The sequence below is a fragment of the Piliocolobus tephrosceles genome, chromosome 10 (genome assembly GCF_002776525.5).
Source record: "Piliocolobus tephrosceles isolate RC106 chromosome 10, ASM277652v3, whole genome shotgun sequence".
NCBI lineage: Eukaryota > Metazoa > Chordata > Mammalia > Primates > Cercopithecidae > Piliocolobus > Piliocolobus tephrosceles.
In genome coordinates, this window is record NC_045443.1 from 113,626,405 (window position 1) to 113,642,322 (window position 15,918).

At 40.0% G+C, this 15,918-nt stretch overlaps 1 protein-coding gene across 4 annotated transcripts in view; it reads right to left on the bottom strand.

Annotated features, from left to right (window-relative positions):
* The window catches only part of MED13L (mediator complex subunit 13L), a 321,531-nt gene that overhangs the window by 7,440 nt on the left and 298,173 nt on the right, over nt 1–15,918 (bottom strand). For all 4 annotated transcript variants that reach the window (XM_026456566.2, XM_023204113.2, XM_026456567.2 and 1 more), the window contains 7 exons: nt 15,438–15,626; nt 9,760–9,983; nt 9,420–9,562; nt 6,001–6,159; nt 4,561–4,737; nt 2,898–3,055; nt 76–237 (listed from right to left, as the gene is read on the bottom strand). In XM_026456566.2, coding sequence (XP_026312351.1) covers nt 76–237; nt 2,898–3,055; nt 4,561–4,737; nt 6,001–6,159; nt 9,420–9,562; nt 9,760–9,983; nt 15,438–15,626 — 1,212 coding nt within the window. The remainder of the gene's footprint in view (nt 1–75; nt 238–2,897; nt 3,056–4,560; nt 4,738–6,000; nt 6,160–9,419; nt 9,563–9,759; nt 9,984–15,437; nt 15,627–15,918) is intronic.

A 15,918-nucleotide genomic window follows, 5' to 3' on the forward strand; every position in this document is an offset into this window, starting at 1 on the left:
AAATTTCTAACCAAAATTAAATTTAAGCATAAATCACTCATTCCTTGCAAACTTCTAATATGATACCAAACCAACCTTTAAGAAGAGAGGGCACTGGTTTTGAGCCTGGGGACACGATGACCAAAACCACTGGGGAAGATTCTCAGCTTTGGCAGTTGATACAAAATACCCAAGGGCCAGGGGCTGCTGCTTTAGCTCCTCTGGTGCTTCTCTAGAAAGAAGACGCTCACCCTGGCTCTGAAAAACAAAAATCCCAAAAGCATGATCAACATTTATCTTAAACCTTGAAAAACAAACTTTCGTCAGTTCACTCTGCACACTGCCACTGCAGTGAGTGATCCCCTTTGTGGCAGCATCTCACAGAAAGCCACAGGTGGCTGAGAAAGGAAAGCAGGGCCGGCATTGTCTTTGCTGCACACAGAGAAGATAACAGCAAAGCTGACAGCCTCAGTCAACTAAGTACAGATTTGCTTGGAAGATCAATTCCATGGCATCATGATGTAACAAACTAAAATGGAAAGATTACAATCTCTGACAGCAGAAGTTTCTACCACATGCAGGTGCTCTTTCACCAGCAACCAACCAAAGACACACGAGCTCACCAGCTTGACCAGGACAATGTGACACCAGTACGTGCACAGCAAACGTTCCTGAGCTGCCAGCAGTACAAGATCTGCTCACAGAGAAGCCATGTTTTCATTTGCAGCATTCCCCTTAATAAGAGACTCCTGGAAGAGGCTCACTATGTTTTGCTGCAACTGACATTTTTCTTATCTGTAATTCTTTTAGCTAGCTTCAACAATTGAAAATTTACCTTTCATGCAAGCAATAAGTAACCCATTTGTTTTTAAAAGTCTCTGTTTAGGCTGGGTGTGGTGGCTCACACCTGTAATCCCAGCACTTTGGGAGGCTGAGGGCAGGCAGATCACTTGAGGTCAGAATTTCGAGACCTGCCTGGTGAACACGGTGAAACCCCAACTCTACTAAAAATACAAAAATTAGCCAGGCATAGTAGTGCACGCCTGTAATCTCAGCTACTCAGGAGGCTGAGGCAGGAGAATCCCTTGAACCCAGGAGGTGGAGGTTGCAGTGAGCCAAGATCACGCCACTGCACTCTAGCTTGAGCAACAGAGTGAGACTCCATCTCAAAAAAAAAAAAAAAAGGCCTTCTGTTTAGAAGGAAAAAATAATCTGCAGCTACTACATCAAACTGTATCAATTCTGAGTTGGTTAAAAAACAAAAAATTTACTGCCACTTTGAAGGCATTCTTTTCCCTGCTCTAAGGTCTTAACTGGATATCAAAGAATGTTTAATGCTTCAGAAAAAGGAAATGCTTAAAGCCTCTTGGAGGTCACCTGGCTGCAGGTGCTCAGGATTGAAAAAGGCCACCTGGCTAGCTTCAGAACAGCACTGCCTATATCATGACACTGAATTAAACACTTTAGTGCTTAAGGCTCCAAAAAAAGGGAGAAATACAGCATACCTCTGTTTCTTACACAACTAACATTACACTTTAATGACCAATTCTTTGTTAATGCATAAACTGAATTACAAAAACAGGTACTGGGAGGTAGTTGCTATTATTCCACTTCACAGATAAGGTAACTCAGGCTAAAAGAGGTGAAGTTAGGTTGTCCAAGGTCATAAGGCCCGCAGGCCCAGACCTGCAACTCAGAGTTGTCTTTAACAGACTCTGGGGCATGCATTCTTAGCTACTATGCTATTTGCCTACAGAATTCAAATTAAACCTAACTTTTAAAAAATAGACAAGGTAAAATTTGTGGTTTTTGTTCCTATCACAACCATTTCCCATGAACAAATTGTCATTAACTAGTAAGTAACTGCAAAGGAAACAAAGACACTTAAAACCCCTTCCTTCCAGAAGAGGGTAACAGGGGCAGGTATAACAATGGGAACAGTCTGAGATGCCCTCCTCTGGTCTCACCTGCTCTGTGACTAATCTAAGTTAGAAACCTTCTTTTTCTCCATCGTCTAATAAATTCAGTGCTGGGAATAAAACTCCCCCCAATGAAAACTTTAGTCCTTTATGTCCATCTTTGTGTCTAAATAAATGAGTGTGAGCAGGGTTGCTTTTGCTTGTTCAGTCTAAGATACCAGACACAGCTATTTTTTTCTAAGTCTTAACCCCTCAATCTCGTAATATTTTAAATAAACTGTACAATACAGTGATGCAGCAGGAATCATTTAACTGAAGCAAAGTTACCACAAGCTGTGGCAGAACCCTCTAACTCTTAAATCTTCTGTTCATTCACCTCCAATATCCCTGAGATATTTAAAGATGAAACAGTTGTAAGCTCTGGTTTTTTCCTTAATACTCTGGCATTAACCTGGGCATATCTGTAAAATCAATCTCCTGGCGGCTCTTGCCATTCCTGTGGGTCAGCCAGAAAGAAGGCGGCTGCAAAACGACTAAGCCAGGACACACAAAGAGCATGGCAGGCTCCTTTCAGAACAAGCCATCACCAACAACTTGTTCTTCAATCAGCACAATTACTGTTGAGTAAGTACGGTTGTTGTACCGATCTCTTAAAAGCCACTATTTTGGCAAAAAATAACATTGAAAAAAACAACTGGGAAGCAGCAAGCAACTAGAACTAATTTTTGCTAAGAAAACAATGCATAAAAACCCTTGCATCTGTAACAGGACTAGTCTTCTGATAAAACTTATTCATCAGAAATGATAACACATTTACTTCAAATTCCTGCCTTGTATTCAAAATGGAACTACAGTCAGTTTCCTACACTTATTTCACTTGTACCAAGGACCCAGACCATCAAGAACTGTGCGTGTAGGAACAAGATGATCGGATGTCAAGCGAATTATCTTCCTGAAGGCTGTGGTTGTCTTAAACAATGTACTCCAAATCATCCTTACCCGACTATGCTGGAAGTGAGAGCCCACACCAATTCCAGAAGGAGAGCCTGGGGAGGGTACTGGGGAGGAGTTGGGAGAGGAATGGAGGTTCCCAGTCATTAATATGCCAATATCATTGTCCATATCATCTGGGAATGGAAGGTCAACAAACATATCATCTAGAGGGAAGAGGGGGAAAAAAAGCACAAAAATTAAAAAGATAGTCCATATCAATTACCATAATAATCCAACTGAACCTATGTCATGTTTTGTTGGCATATGGCTATTCTGGACACACACAGTTAAGAACTGAGATGCAGGAGGACCTACTGAGGGCAAGCTATTACAAATTATTCTCTCACTTTGTGCTCTCTCCAATGATCTCCTTCTGTAAAGTATTAACAGAATGCAATCAAGAATGTAACATAAAAACCTACACTCTGCATAGCCGCCAAAGGCACATCAAAACATGGCTAAAGAGCTAAAGCAGCAATTTAATCATTAAAGTTGACACCATTCAAAAACACAGTAGACTCCATCAATGTATCCAATTAGCATCTAAAACACCAGAGGCTGAATGAATGCATGTTAATGGGTGTGAACTTGCCCTGAAAATGGAGACCTATTCCAAAAGCAAATCAAAGCACAATGTTTTCTCTCTCTCTCTCCCCCCCCTTTGTTTTTTGAGATGGAGTCTCACTCTTTTGCCCAGGCTGGAGTGCAGTGGCACGATCTCAGCTCACTGCAACCTCTGCCTCCTGGGTTCAAGTGATTTCTGGCTAATTTTTGTATTTTTCATAGAGATGGGGTTTCACCATGTTGGCCAGGCTAGTCTCAAACTCCTGACCTCAAGTGATCCGCCTGCCTCGGCCTCCCAAAGTGCTAAGATTACAGGCATGGGGTGCGCTTGGCTCAATGTTTTCATTAAGAAATCCTCCCCAACACTATAAAAGTAAGGTACATCCACAGCAGAAAATTTGTAAAGAAAAATATAAAAAGTGAAAACCATCACCTAGAACCCAATCACCATGACTATTTTTTTCTATGATTCTTTTATTTTCTCATATATTTGTTATTCCATTGTAATCATACCAGACATAAAATTTGGTATCCTTTTCCCCATCCCATTTACCATAAGTAAACACTGGTAGGCGTTACAATTTCTTCAAAAACAATGCAAATGGATGCATAGTATTGAGCATCTTAGTTTCTAAATGACCATTTTTTAAAACAGATGCCTTAAAAGATACTCAAAAATTTCCATTAAGAATAATCAAATAAGGAGTTTCTCTATAGCAAATTAGATTCCCATCAACTAGCTAAAGGAAGGTGCTCTCTTCATATTGCTTAGTACTTCAAACATTTCAAATCACATCTTCAAATATTTATTGAAAGAGTGGCACCCAAGTACAGAACACTGCCACACAGATATTATTTTTTGCCTTTAATGAAAAACAGAAGAAAGTCAATTGCCCAAAAGAGGAAAATATTTATTTGGTCTTGGTAATTGTGCAGATAAATTAAAGCTTTAAGACCAAAAAGATTCTCAAACCATCTATCCCCTCTTTATAGTTCCCGGGTTGTTTATTACAACACAGAAAAGCCATGTGGCAGCCCAGTGTTTCCACACTCCAGCTCTGCCCTGCATGAAGGTGAGCACTATCCATACAGGTCTTCTACTCACCATTGTTAGGGCTAAACCCATCTTCATTGGGGTAGTTGGCTGGAGCCACCTGGATGGTTGATGATGTTGGGAACACCAAGATGTGTGTACAAGAAGCATCTTGAGGGGTGTTGAGCTGAGATGACTGCATGTTCAGTGCAGTACTTCGGCCAAAAACAGAGCCCATTGTGACAGCATCTTTAAAGAAAAAAATAAAAAGAATTTTATCAATCAATGATCTGGAGTGGTATGAGTCTGATGAAAATGCCATGATAAATACACATTCAAAGTTGAGTCCAATTGTTTAAATATCTTCAAAGAAACTGACTCAGAGCACATAGCTATCTATAATAACCCAAGTTTCATTTCACACTGAAAAGGTTAAGATAAAATTGGATCAAGTCCACTAAATGTTTTAATTACTTACATAAGTAGTATTTCTAAAAATAAACCCCCTACTTTCTTTCCTCCTCTGGTTGTTCACAATTTATAAAGTACTGTTCTAAATGGTTAACAATCCTATAGAAATAGTACCATAAAAATCAATATATGTTGTAACACTTACTGAATGCCTACTACATGCCAGCATTTGTGCTAAACTCTTGAATAGTTATCGCATTTGATCACCACAGCATTTGAAGGTAGGAACTATGATCCCCATTTATAGATGAGGACAAAAGCACAAAGAAGTTACGTAACTGCCCAAGTGGTAGAGGCAACAGAGGTAACCTATGGTCTAATGAGGACATCTGTCTCTCACTGGATTGATGACAAGTAACCCCATTCTCACACCACAATACTATTGACTTTTATAAGGAATAAGTGGGGAAGGTCCCCCACTGGATTCCAGAAATATCTGGATGGTAAAGATAGGTTATAAAAGTATAAAATCGCTTAGTTGCTGGTTTTAAAAAACCAGCCAGATTCTTAGGAAATTCTGTGGTCACATGTTTTGGCCATCCACAAATACACCTCCATCTATTGAGAGCTTACTGTGTACCAGGTACTGTGCTAAATTGCATTCCCATTCACCTTCAACTGTATCAGAGAGACTACAGAAATATCCCTTCGAGGCTGTTGTGGGATTCTGCCAAATGCATGTCTTCAAAAGGATATTCAAATATGCATCATGCTGGGGTCTACTTTAGTAGTTCTTTGGAGGGTGATCTTCATATACTAACAACAAACTGGGGTCAGGTAACAGTCATTAGCCATGATTCTATGAGATCTCAATTATATTCAGAACTCAGTCTCTCTTCCGAGCTTTGGTCAACAAACATGATAAAATCACAAACCACTCCCCATGGAAGGGATCGAACGTTTTCCATCTTTAAGCCCCAAATACAATCTTCTCTGATAGAAATATAATGAAGACAATTCTACGCTTGTCTGTGGACTTAAGTTTGAGTGGACTGAATGGATGTGATATGTAATTAATGACAATGACAAGAAGAAATTTACCTGGCATCACTACAAAGGACCCCTGGGGCTCCATGGCAACCAGGCAGGCACTAAGGATAGAAGGAGAGTCTGCGGCAGAGATTCCACACATCCGGCACACATCCTTGAGCTTTTTGCTGATTGTCTGTAGTGAACATTCTCCAAGGAGGATACTCCAATCTGAAATCAAATATCGCAGTCATACACGGTCTTTAGAAATTCATACTGATGGGAGATTTGAGCTTTTTAGCAGTTCTGCCCGGTAATTGAATTTCCAAGGTTGGGCCCTAAAGGGAATTATGGCTTTACAGAAGTTCCCCTCCTTGCTATAAAGAGAATGTTACTCGACTTCTATTACACTTCATTAACAAAGGAACAAAGGCCTACTATTCTGTAGGCTGATGTCATGTCTGAAGTGACCTTTGAGAGTCCAGCACTAATCCAGTCTAATCTACCTAGACCAGATTTAGGCACTTAGAGTGCTTTTCCATGATGGCAGCAGTGTTAGCTGCCCTATCCTTTCTCCTCCTTCTCAAGGTTCAATTCTTTGAGTACTCTGCTCTGGAGGAGAGCACTGGTGGGTGGAGGTAAACCTGAGTTTTGGTTATTGCTGTAGGTTAGTTATTTCCATGAAAGGCAAGCAGCAGCAGAAATGAAGAGAACTAGTTCTCAGAACACCCAAAAGAGCTCACGATGAGTGTGAGTAAAGTGCTCCAAACGATGCTGCACTAATAGCAGAGATTGAAAAGTTGGCATACATTTTCTTTCTAATGTTTATTGCCTCCAAACAAAAGCATTATATCTAACTGGAGCACTGTGGAGGATTATGTTACTCTGAGAAGTGGAAAGCACTTGGTCCCCTCTTCTGACCTCCCTTACGCACATGAAGTATGTGCCATTCCTTGCATCGCCCCTGCTCTCGGATCCCATCTTGCTCATAAAATGCCATACCAGTGCAGGCTGCTCTACCTCCACACTCTTTCTTCCCCCCAAATAAGCTGCCATTTCTCCCCTTAAAGAGCAAGTGAATGGAAAACTGTTCCCATATTCCCAATGAACCCCAAACAGAAGTGGCTGAAATAAGAGTGGCCAGCAACATGAAGAATGCGTGTTTTAAAACTATGGAAAATCACAGATGTGAGCTTCATATTTCAAATCAAGTGAGAAAGAAAAGGTAGCGTGTATTTCATCATAAAGACTCTGGAGATAAGAAACAAATTCACAAAGCTGCCTCTGAAACCTGGGTCTCCTGTCGCACACTGTCCCATGGAGATGCAAAGTGGCACAGACCTCGGATCCCCAAAGGAAGGAGCTGTAGATTAGTAAACAGATTTCCTGTACACTAGGTTCTTCCCATGTTTTTATTCCTGAACATACATTTTCTTTCAATCTTTTGATGGGTTCCTCCAGTCACACATTCCTCTCCACTAAGAGATAAGGAAGAAGAATGTGCCCTTATAAAAATCATACAAGGGAAGGAGATGGCCTTAATAGTTTTCCAAAATACCAAGTGACTAGACTATTACTCTATATTTTTATCCTTCCTCTTCTTTCCTATTATAGTCCAACTTTCCCCAAGGGTTAAGAATAGCTTAAAGCCTTTAAGAAATAAGATTGACTGAAAAAGCAGACTGGGGAGGAAGGCAGAAAATTCTGACAGAAATAAAATGATGAATCCCCTAATGTATTAGACCTCCAGGCACTTGATACAAGATTCATTATGATAGTCCTTTAAAAAATGAAAAGAGTCTATTAGTCTACAGTACAACTTATTACTAAAAAAAAAAATTGTAAATGCCAAAGAAAACATTTACTTAATACATATGATGTAATATTTATATAAACTGCTGTTAAACCCTGAACATTTGACACCAGATTTAACCTGCATTGCAGGAAGTGAGGCACACTTACGCTCTCCTACAGTGCAAGTTACATCTGTACCAGTGATTTTTGTTTAGGGAATCTACAAATACCTGATGTGAATTTCCTATAAAGAAATAACGTGGCCGGGCGCGGTGGCTCAAGCCTGTAATCCCAGCACTTTGGGAGGCCGAGACGGGTGGATCACGAGGTCAGGAGATCGAGACCATCCTGGTTAACACGGTGAAACCCCGTCTCTACTAAAAACTACAAAAAACTAGCCGGGCGACGTGGCGGTGCCTGTAGTCCCAGCTACCCGGGAGGCTGAGGCAGGAGAATGGCGTGAACCTGGGAGGCGGAGCTTGCAGTGAGCTGAGATCCGGACACAGCACTCCAGCCTGGGTGACAGACTCAAAAAAAAAGAAAAAGGAAAAGAAAAAAGAAATAACGTACATGGTCTAATGCAGGGGTCAGCAAACTATGATCCACAGGCCAAATCCTGCCTCCCGTTTGTTTTTGTAAATACAGTTTTATTAAAACACAGCTGTCCACACTCGTTTAGGTATTGTCTAGAGCCGCTTTGACATTACAACAGCAGAGCTAAATAGTCACAACAGCAACCATCTGGCCTGCAAAGCTGAAAATATTTACTACCTGGCCATTTACAAAGAAACTTTGCTGACTCTGCTCTAATGTATTTGCACCCAGGAAGCCACCAAGCTAATTTGTGACATAAGTCTTTCTTTTGTGCAGATCTTAGGAAAAAACTTCTCCCATCTGAATGCATATATTGAACTTCTTATAAATGTGTCATTAATTAATAAGGCTTTAAAAATAATCTAAGCTTATTGATACTATTCACATAAAACTACAAGTAGCTACACTGGGATAGTAAATGAGCTGGGCTCAGCACCAAGCAAGGCAGTTGCTGGTGGTCAGTTGTGTTGTGTTACAGTTAAAGTGCTTCCTGACTGACTGTTACATTTATGAAAAAGAATATAAGCAGTGGTAGCTGGGGACTGAACTTCAAAAATCTGCTCTTTTAAGCTTCCAGGCTGAAGAACATCAGGACAGTGGCAACGTGAATAAAGACTGCTTCTACTGACAACTACTTGTCCTCATGAAACAGGATTTCCTTGCTGTTGTGCCACCAAAAAAACTAAAGAAACACAAAACTCATCATCAACCACCAAACAAATTGAAGGCTGTTTTTATATGACTTCAACTGTCACCTACAATCACTGATATAAAATTTTTGTCTTAAAACTGACTAGTTCTTCTCATTGATTCAATATATAAATAAATGTTCGAAATGTGAATTTACTATCATTTTTATATGAATAAAACTCTTTTTGTTTTATATATTGGGGCTCAATATTTAAAATTTTATTTGGATAAATGATTTTGTTGCCAAAGAAGAGTTTAAAACTGGTTTATCCTGTACATATAAAAGAACCATAAAATAGAATCTGCTTAATTCTTACTACAAATTTAAACATTTCCTCCCTTAGTTCAGTTAATGACATCAGCTCTGCCCTTTTCCTCTGTTTTCTGCAAATACTTTTTCAAAAATTTCTCACCTTTAAGCTCCCCATGGCCAAGACGCCCAAGTCGCCCGATTACAACTCTCCAGGGCAGAGATGTCATTTGGACAATCCCTATGCACCATTCCCATAACTTCTGTAGTCCAATTTTACGTGCAGATACTTTACTCCTCCGTGACCTAACAAAGAAAGAAATGGGGAAGGGGAAGGGGTCCCTAGATAAATCAGAGTTATCACTTGTGAGACAAACACTAGAAATGCCAAAGAACCTATCCATGCTGTACCCACTTCATTTACATAGAAAACAGGAAATATTCATATTTGAGGAATGGTACAGCATCAGTTTACATGCACCATAAACATCAAGCCTTCTCACCTGCTTGGTAAAGCAATATTTACAACGCAGGTCTCCAATAATTCCCCATGGAGGTCAGTGCAGGAAGCCAAAAGCCAGCGCTGGTCATGAGACAGACAATAGCCCACGAAGAGCACATTGTATTTCTGGCTCGCCTCACCAAACGTCTCTCCCAGCTCTGTCTGCTTGTCTTTGATTGGGGCCAATATAAAGGGAGGGGAGTAAAGCTGGATTGGGCTGGGCCGCTGAAATCAAAACCAAAATCATTATCAGTACCAAGCCATACAACTTAACGATTATACAACAAAATCCAGAACGACACTGAGGGGACCCACAGGGAGTAACGATAATAAATCGTTTCTCTCTCTCTCTCCAGTACTAGATAAATAAATAGTATTGATGACACATAACAAAATGATTATTTAAATCATGTAAGCTGGGAAACTCAAGTAAGCCAGTATTTCCTTATTAAAAGAAATTACTATTTTAGAAAGTACATTGGCCCAACTTCATTAGTTGTTAGGCAAGTGGGAAACTGAAACCACAATGAGATAATGCTACACAACCACCAGAATGTCAAAAATAAAAAAAGAGAAAATATTGGTGAGAATATGGAGCAACAAGAATTTTTATACATTGCTGCTTAAGCTGAACAAACATATACTCCCTTTGAACCAACAAAATGCACATGTTTACCAAAAAACAGGTATAAGAATATTCACAAGAGTATTAATCACAATAGCTCCAAATAGAAAATAATCTGAATACTCATCAACAGTAAAAGAGATAATAAATTGTGATGTAGTTAACAGAATCAGAATATCAAACAGCAGTGAGAATGAAAAAACTATAAGCAACAAAACAGATGAATCTCAACAATGAATAAAAGAAGCCGAATGTGAAAGAATATGAAGTAGATGATTCAATTTATATCAAGGTCAAAGACAGGCAAAACTACACTATTAGAAGTCAGAATAGTGACTATCTTTAAGGGATTGGAAAGGCCACAAGAGGGGCTCTGGATACCGATTATGTATTTGCTTCTTGTGCTTGTTAAATGGTATTTTTTTTTAATTACTGAAAATTCATTAAGCAGTATACCTATGATTGAGTACTTTTCAGTACATATATAGTTTAATATGTGTGTTTGTGTATGTAATTTTAGAAATCAAATCAACAGCTGTTACCAAATATAAATATTTTAGATTAACTGTGAAAATTTTTTAATTGTCATATTTTTTTACAGCTATCATACACATCTTACTATTTAATAAACTACAACAGGGGTCAGCTAACTTCTATACAAAAGAAAACCAGAGAATAAAGTTTAGATTTTTATGGCTGTCACACATTCTTTTTGTAAAAATGTACTCACTGGCTAAGTGTGTTGGCTCATGCCTGTAATCCCAACACTTTGGGAGGCTGGAGTGGGAGGATCACTGGAGCGCAGGAGTTCGAGGCCAGCCTGGCCAGCACAGTGAGACCCTCCCTTACAAAAAGTAAAATAAAATTAGCCAGGCATGATGGTGCATGTCTGTAGTCCCAGGTACTTGAGATGCTGACTGCCTGAGCTTGGAAAGTCGAGGCTGTAGTGACCCATGTTCATGCCACTGCACTTCAGCCTGGGCGACAGAGTGAGACCCTGTCTCAAAAACACAAAAAAAGTAATAATCATTCTTACCTAGCTGGTCATTCAAGTACAAGCTGCAGGCCGGATTCAGCCCAAAGCCATAGTTGCTGACCCCTGAACTACACAGCATTAGGCACAGTAGTAACAGAATGACACCATTTTAAAGCTAAAAGAGACTTTGAAAATAATATAACCCAACTCATTCATTCATCACAGGGATTCAAAACTCAGGCTGAGAAATATTCAATGACTTGCTTAAAGTTGCAAAGCTAACCTAACACTAATCAATTCACTCTCCACGTGACCAGAAATTGCGCTCTTAGGTATTTACCAAGAGAAATATTATGTCCACACAAAAACCTTGTACACAAATATTCATAGCAGCATTATTCACAAGTGCCAAAAAGTGGAAACAACCTAAATGTCCATTAACTAATGAATAGATAAACAAAATGTGGTATAGCCATACAATGAAATATTATTTAGCCAGGAAAAGAAATGAAGTACTGGTACATGTTATGACACGGATGAACCTCAAAATCATTACGCTAAATGGAAGAAGCCAGACATAAAATATCACATATGGCCAAGTGAGGTGGTTCACGCTTGTTATCCCAGTACTTTGGGAGGCTGAGGCAGGCAGAATGCTTGAGCCAAGGAGCTCAAGACCAGCCTGGGCAACATGGCAAAACCCCATCTCTATCAAAAAATTTCAAAACTTTAGGAAGGCACAGTGGCACATGCCTGTAGTCCCAGCTACTCCAGTGGCTCAGGCAGGGGGATCACTTGAGCCCAGGGAGGTTGAAGCTGCAAGTAACCATGATCTTGCCACTGCACACCACCCTGGGCAACAGAGCGAGACCTTGTCTCAAAAATAAAAGTAAAAAAATTGGGGGAAGGACTGCTTGAGGCCAGGAGTTCAAGACCAGCCCAAGCAATATTAATGAGACCCTGTCTAAAAAAGAAAAAAAAAAAAATCATATATTGTATGATTCCATCTACATGAAATGTCCAGAACAGGCAGCTGCATAGACACAGCAAGTAGACCAGTGGTTGCCAGGGACTGGAGTGGGGAATGAGTAGTGTGTGCTAATGAATACTGTGTTTCTTTGAGGGTTGATGAAAACGTTCCAAAATTAGATAGTAGTGATGACTGTACAACTCTGTGAAAATACTAAAAACCACTGAACTGTACAATTTTTTTTCCTTTTTTTTGGAAACAAGAGTCTTACCCTGTCGCCCAGGCTGGAGTGCAGTGGCGCGATCTTGGCTCACTGCAAGCTCCGCCTCCTAGGCTGACGCCATTCTCCTGCCTCAGCCTCCCGAGTAGCTGGGACTACAGGCGCCCGCCACCACACCCAGCTAATTTTTGTATTTTTAGTAGACACAGGGTTTCACCGTGTTAGCCAGGATGGTCTTGAACTCCTGACCTTGTGATCCGCCCGTCTCAGCATCCCAAAGTGCTGGGATTACAGGTGTGAGCCACTGCGCCCGGCCTGAAGTTTATACATTTTAATCTGCATTAAGGTAATGGTTAGTTGGTCAATGCTGCCTCTGCCTCAGTCTGCAGCTAGAACATTGTGTTCTCATTCGGTAAATATAGTTGAGCATCTACTGTGTGCCAGGTGCTCTACTAGGTGCTGAGGATGCAGGGGTGAACAAAACAGGCCCCTGCCTCCATGCAGTTCTCATTCTCTGGGTGGCACAGTTTTATGCAAGTTATCACATGTGAAAGAATTTACTTTATAGTATTTATTATGCAAATTTTCAAATACAATTGCTGTTATCTTTTGTTTTTCATGGAATATCTCACATCTCACAACACAGTTTGGGAATCATATTTTATTTAGTGTTTCAGAAGCTATCTATTACATCTAAGATACTTCAGATTTAGCCTTTTGTTTTGTAAAAAACTCCAGGCAAACTCAGCTGGACTTTTCTTTTTTTAGTAACAGCTTTATTGAGATACAATTCACATATCATGAAATCCTTTTTAAAAATTTCACAGTTTAGGGTGGGCGCGGTGGGAGGCCAAGGCAGGCGGGTCACCTGAGGTCAGGAGTTCAAGACCAGCCTGGCCAACATGGCAAAATCCTGTTTCCACTGAAAATAAAAAAGTTAGCCGGGCGTAGTGGCTACAAAAAAAAAAAAGTATAAACTTCAGCAAATATTTATAACATTTGGTTCTTTTGTTTCTAATAAAGTAAAATCGTTTCTCTCTTCCTCTTTCAAGCAAAATGGAGAAAAAGCATACTACTCGAAGTCTTTTTGCCATTTATTTTAACCTAAACCTCACTTTATCTTATGAGCTCCTGATGATGCTCTGAGAATAATAACCTTTAGAAAGGCAATAATTCATAATTTCTGGAAACAAAATGAAAAATAAGTAGAGACGTTTATTTTTGAAATTCTAGAAAAATTTAATAGAGAAAACAGATGAACTGCTCATAGAAGTGAAAACTTCAAACTCAAAGAATAAACTAACTAAAACTTCCTAAAATAGAAATTTTATATAACACTAGAGTGAATGTAGGTCATCGGTTGAGCAGCTTTTCTCCCTTGGGACTAAGCTGACCTGAACCAAGTTACAACAAACACAGTATTAACTACTTGTATCATTTTTCACTTGCAAGCATTCTACTTATAAAAGTGCAAGCATTTCATAGAGTTGTTCAGAACAACATTACCAACTAAAAATAGCAATTGGTGTTTTAAGAAGCTCTCTTATGGTAAAGAGGTATTTGCTGGCTTTTACTAATCGGGTATTTTTCATGCAATAAAATTGTGGGAACTGATTTTTGAAGGCTTTGAAAATTCTGAACATTGCCCTGTATACCTATCTTCAAGATAACGTGATTAGAAAAACAAAGGAAGTGTAAAACTTTTGTTTAAAACATGTTTAGCTTTGGTGCTGTAAAATTCCCTTTGAGATCAACACATATCTGTAGGAAGTAGGTTTAAAAAGATGGAGCGAAAATGCATTCATTTACATACCGAAGCACTGAGGCAAGGAAAGGAGAAATCAACTCCCTGTAAGTATGTGCATCAGAAAATGAGAGCCCCCTGCAGAGTAAACACAACTATAACTGCTGTCTCAGGATACAGACCAGAGCCAGAAAATGCAAAGGATTTCTGATCTAAGACACAGAGTAGCTTAGAAAGATAACGAAAATAAATTTAGAAAATTCAAACATTAAAAACTAAAAGTGGGCCGGGCGCGGTGGCTCAAGCCTGTAATCCCAGCACTTTGGGAGGCTGAGACGGGTGGATCACGAGGTCAGGAGATCGAGACCATCCTGGTTAACACGGTGAAGCCCCGTCTCTACTAAACAATACAAAAAACTAGCCGGGCGAGGTGGCGGGCGCCTGTAGTCCCAGCTACTCAGGAGGCTGAGGCAGGAGAATGGCGTAAACCCGGGAGGCGGAGCTTGCAGTGAGCTGAGATCCAGCCACTGCACTCCAGCCTGGGCGACAGAGCGAGACTCTGTCTCAAAAAAAAAAAAAAGTGATACATATATTATTGCCTAAAGTCCTACACAAAAAAAAAAACAGTAAGAATTTGCTTGCCTCTTTTCTCAAAAATTCTTAAAAGTTCAGAGAAATATCTCCTCTACTTTTAAACCTAAGAGTTAAAGAAACCTGCCAACTCTTTTTCAATCCCCGCTTGAGACAGGGTCTTACTCTCCAGGCAGAAGTGGTTGTGTGATCACAGTTCACTGCCATCTCAAACGCCTGGGCTCAAGTGATCCTTCCGTCTCAGCCTCCCAAACAGCCAGGACTACTGGCACACATCACACCTGGCTAATTTTTAAAAATAAATTTATGGAGACGGGGGGTCTTGCTATGTTGCCCAGGGTGGTCTCAAACTCCTAGGTTTAAGCAATCCTCCCACCTCAGCCTCCCAAAGTCCTAAGACTACAGGCGTGAGCCACCACATCCAGCCTAGCAACTCTCATATCAAGGGAGAAGGCCAACTAAGCAACCAGCCAATCTGTGGGTTAGATAAAATACCTCTCCTAGCTTGCATTTTAGTATAAATTTTCTAAGTTTCTGTCCTGCCAATACCCACCTCAGGGTTCTTGAGTGTCATCTCAATGCTGGCTGCAGGCCCAAATCCCGTGAGGGATTTAATGTGGATCTGTGTAGGCAATGGTCGCCTGCACTGGCAGTACACTGAAAATGCCATGGACTTCAAGTATTGAATGTAGAAAACTTGCTCATCCTTCATTGTCTGCAGCATGTACTGGCAAGGCACAATCTAAAGACATAAATACAAAAAAAAAAAAAACAAAAACCAAAAACCTAGAAACTGAGATCTAACACGCTAACAAGCAAGCTGAAAAAGGAAACAGCATGAATTCCTTACCACAATGGGGAGAGGTAACCTCAGCCTTAAAATATATCAGTGTCACACATAATATAATTAAATCCTAATTCCTTCCACTGACATAAAATTCTCTATCACCAGCAATTTCGAAAGATGTACGATTATGTTGGTCAAGTTATACTGTCACTTAGAAACTACCATGTTCCCATTTTAGAGGTAAGAT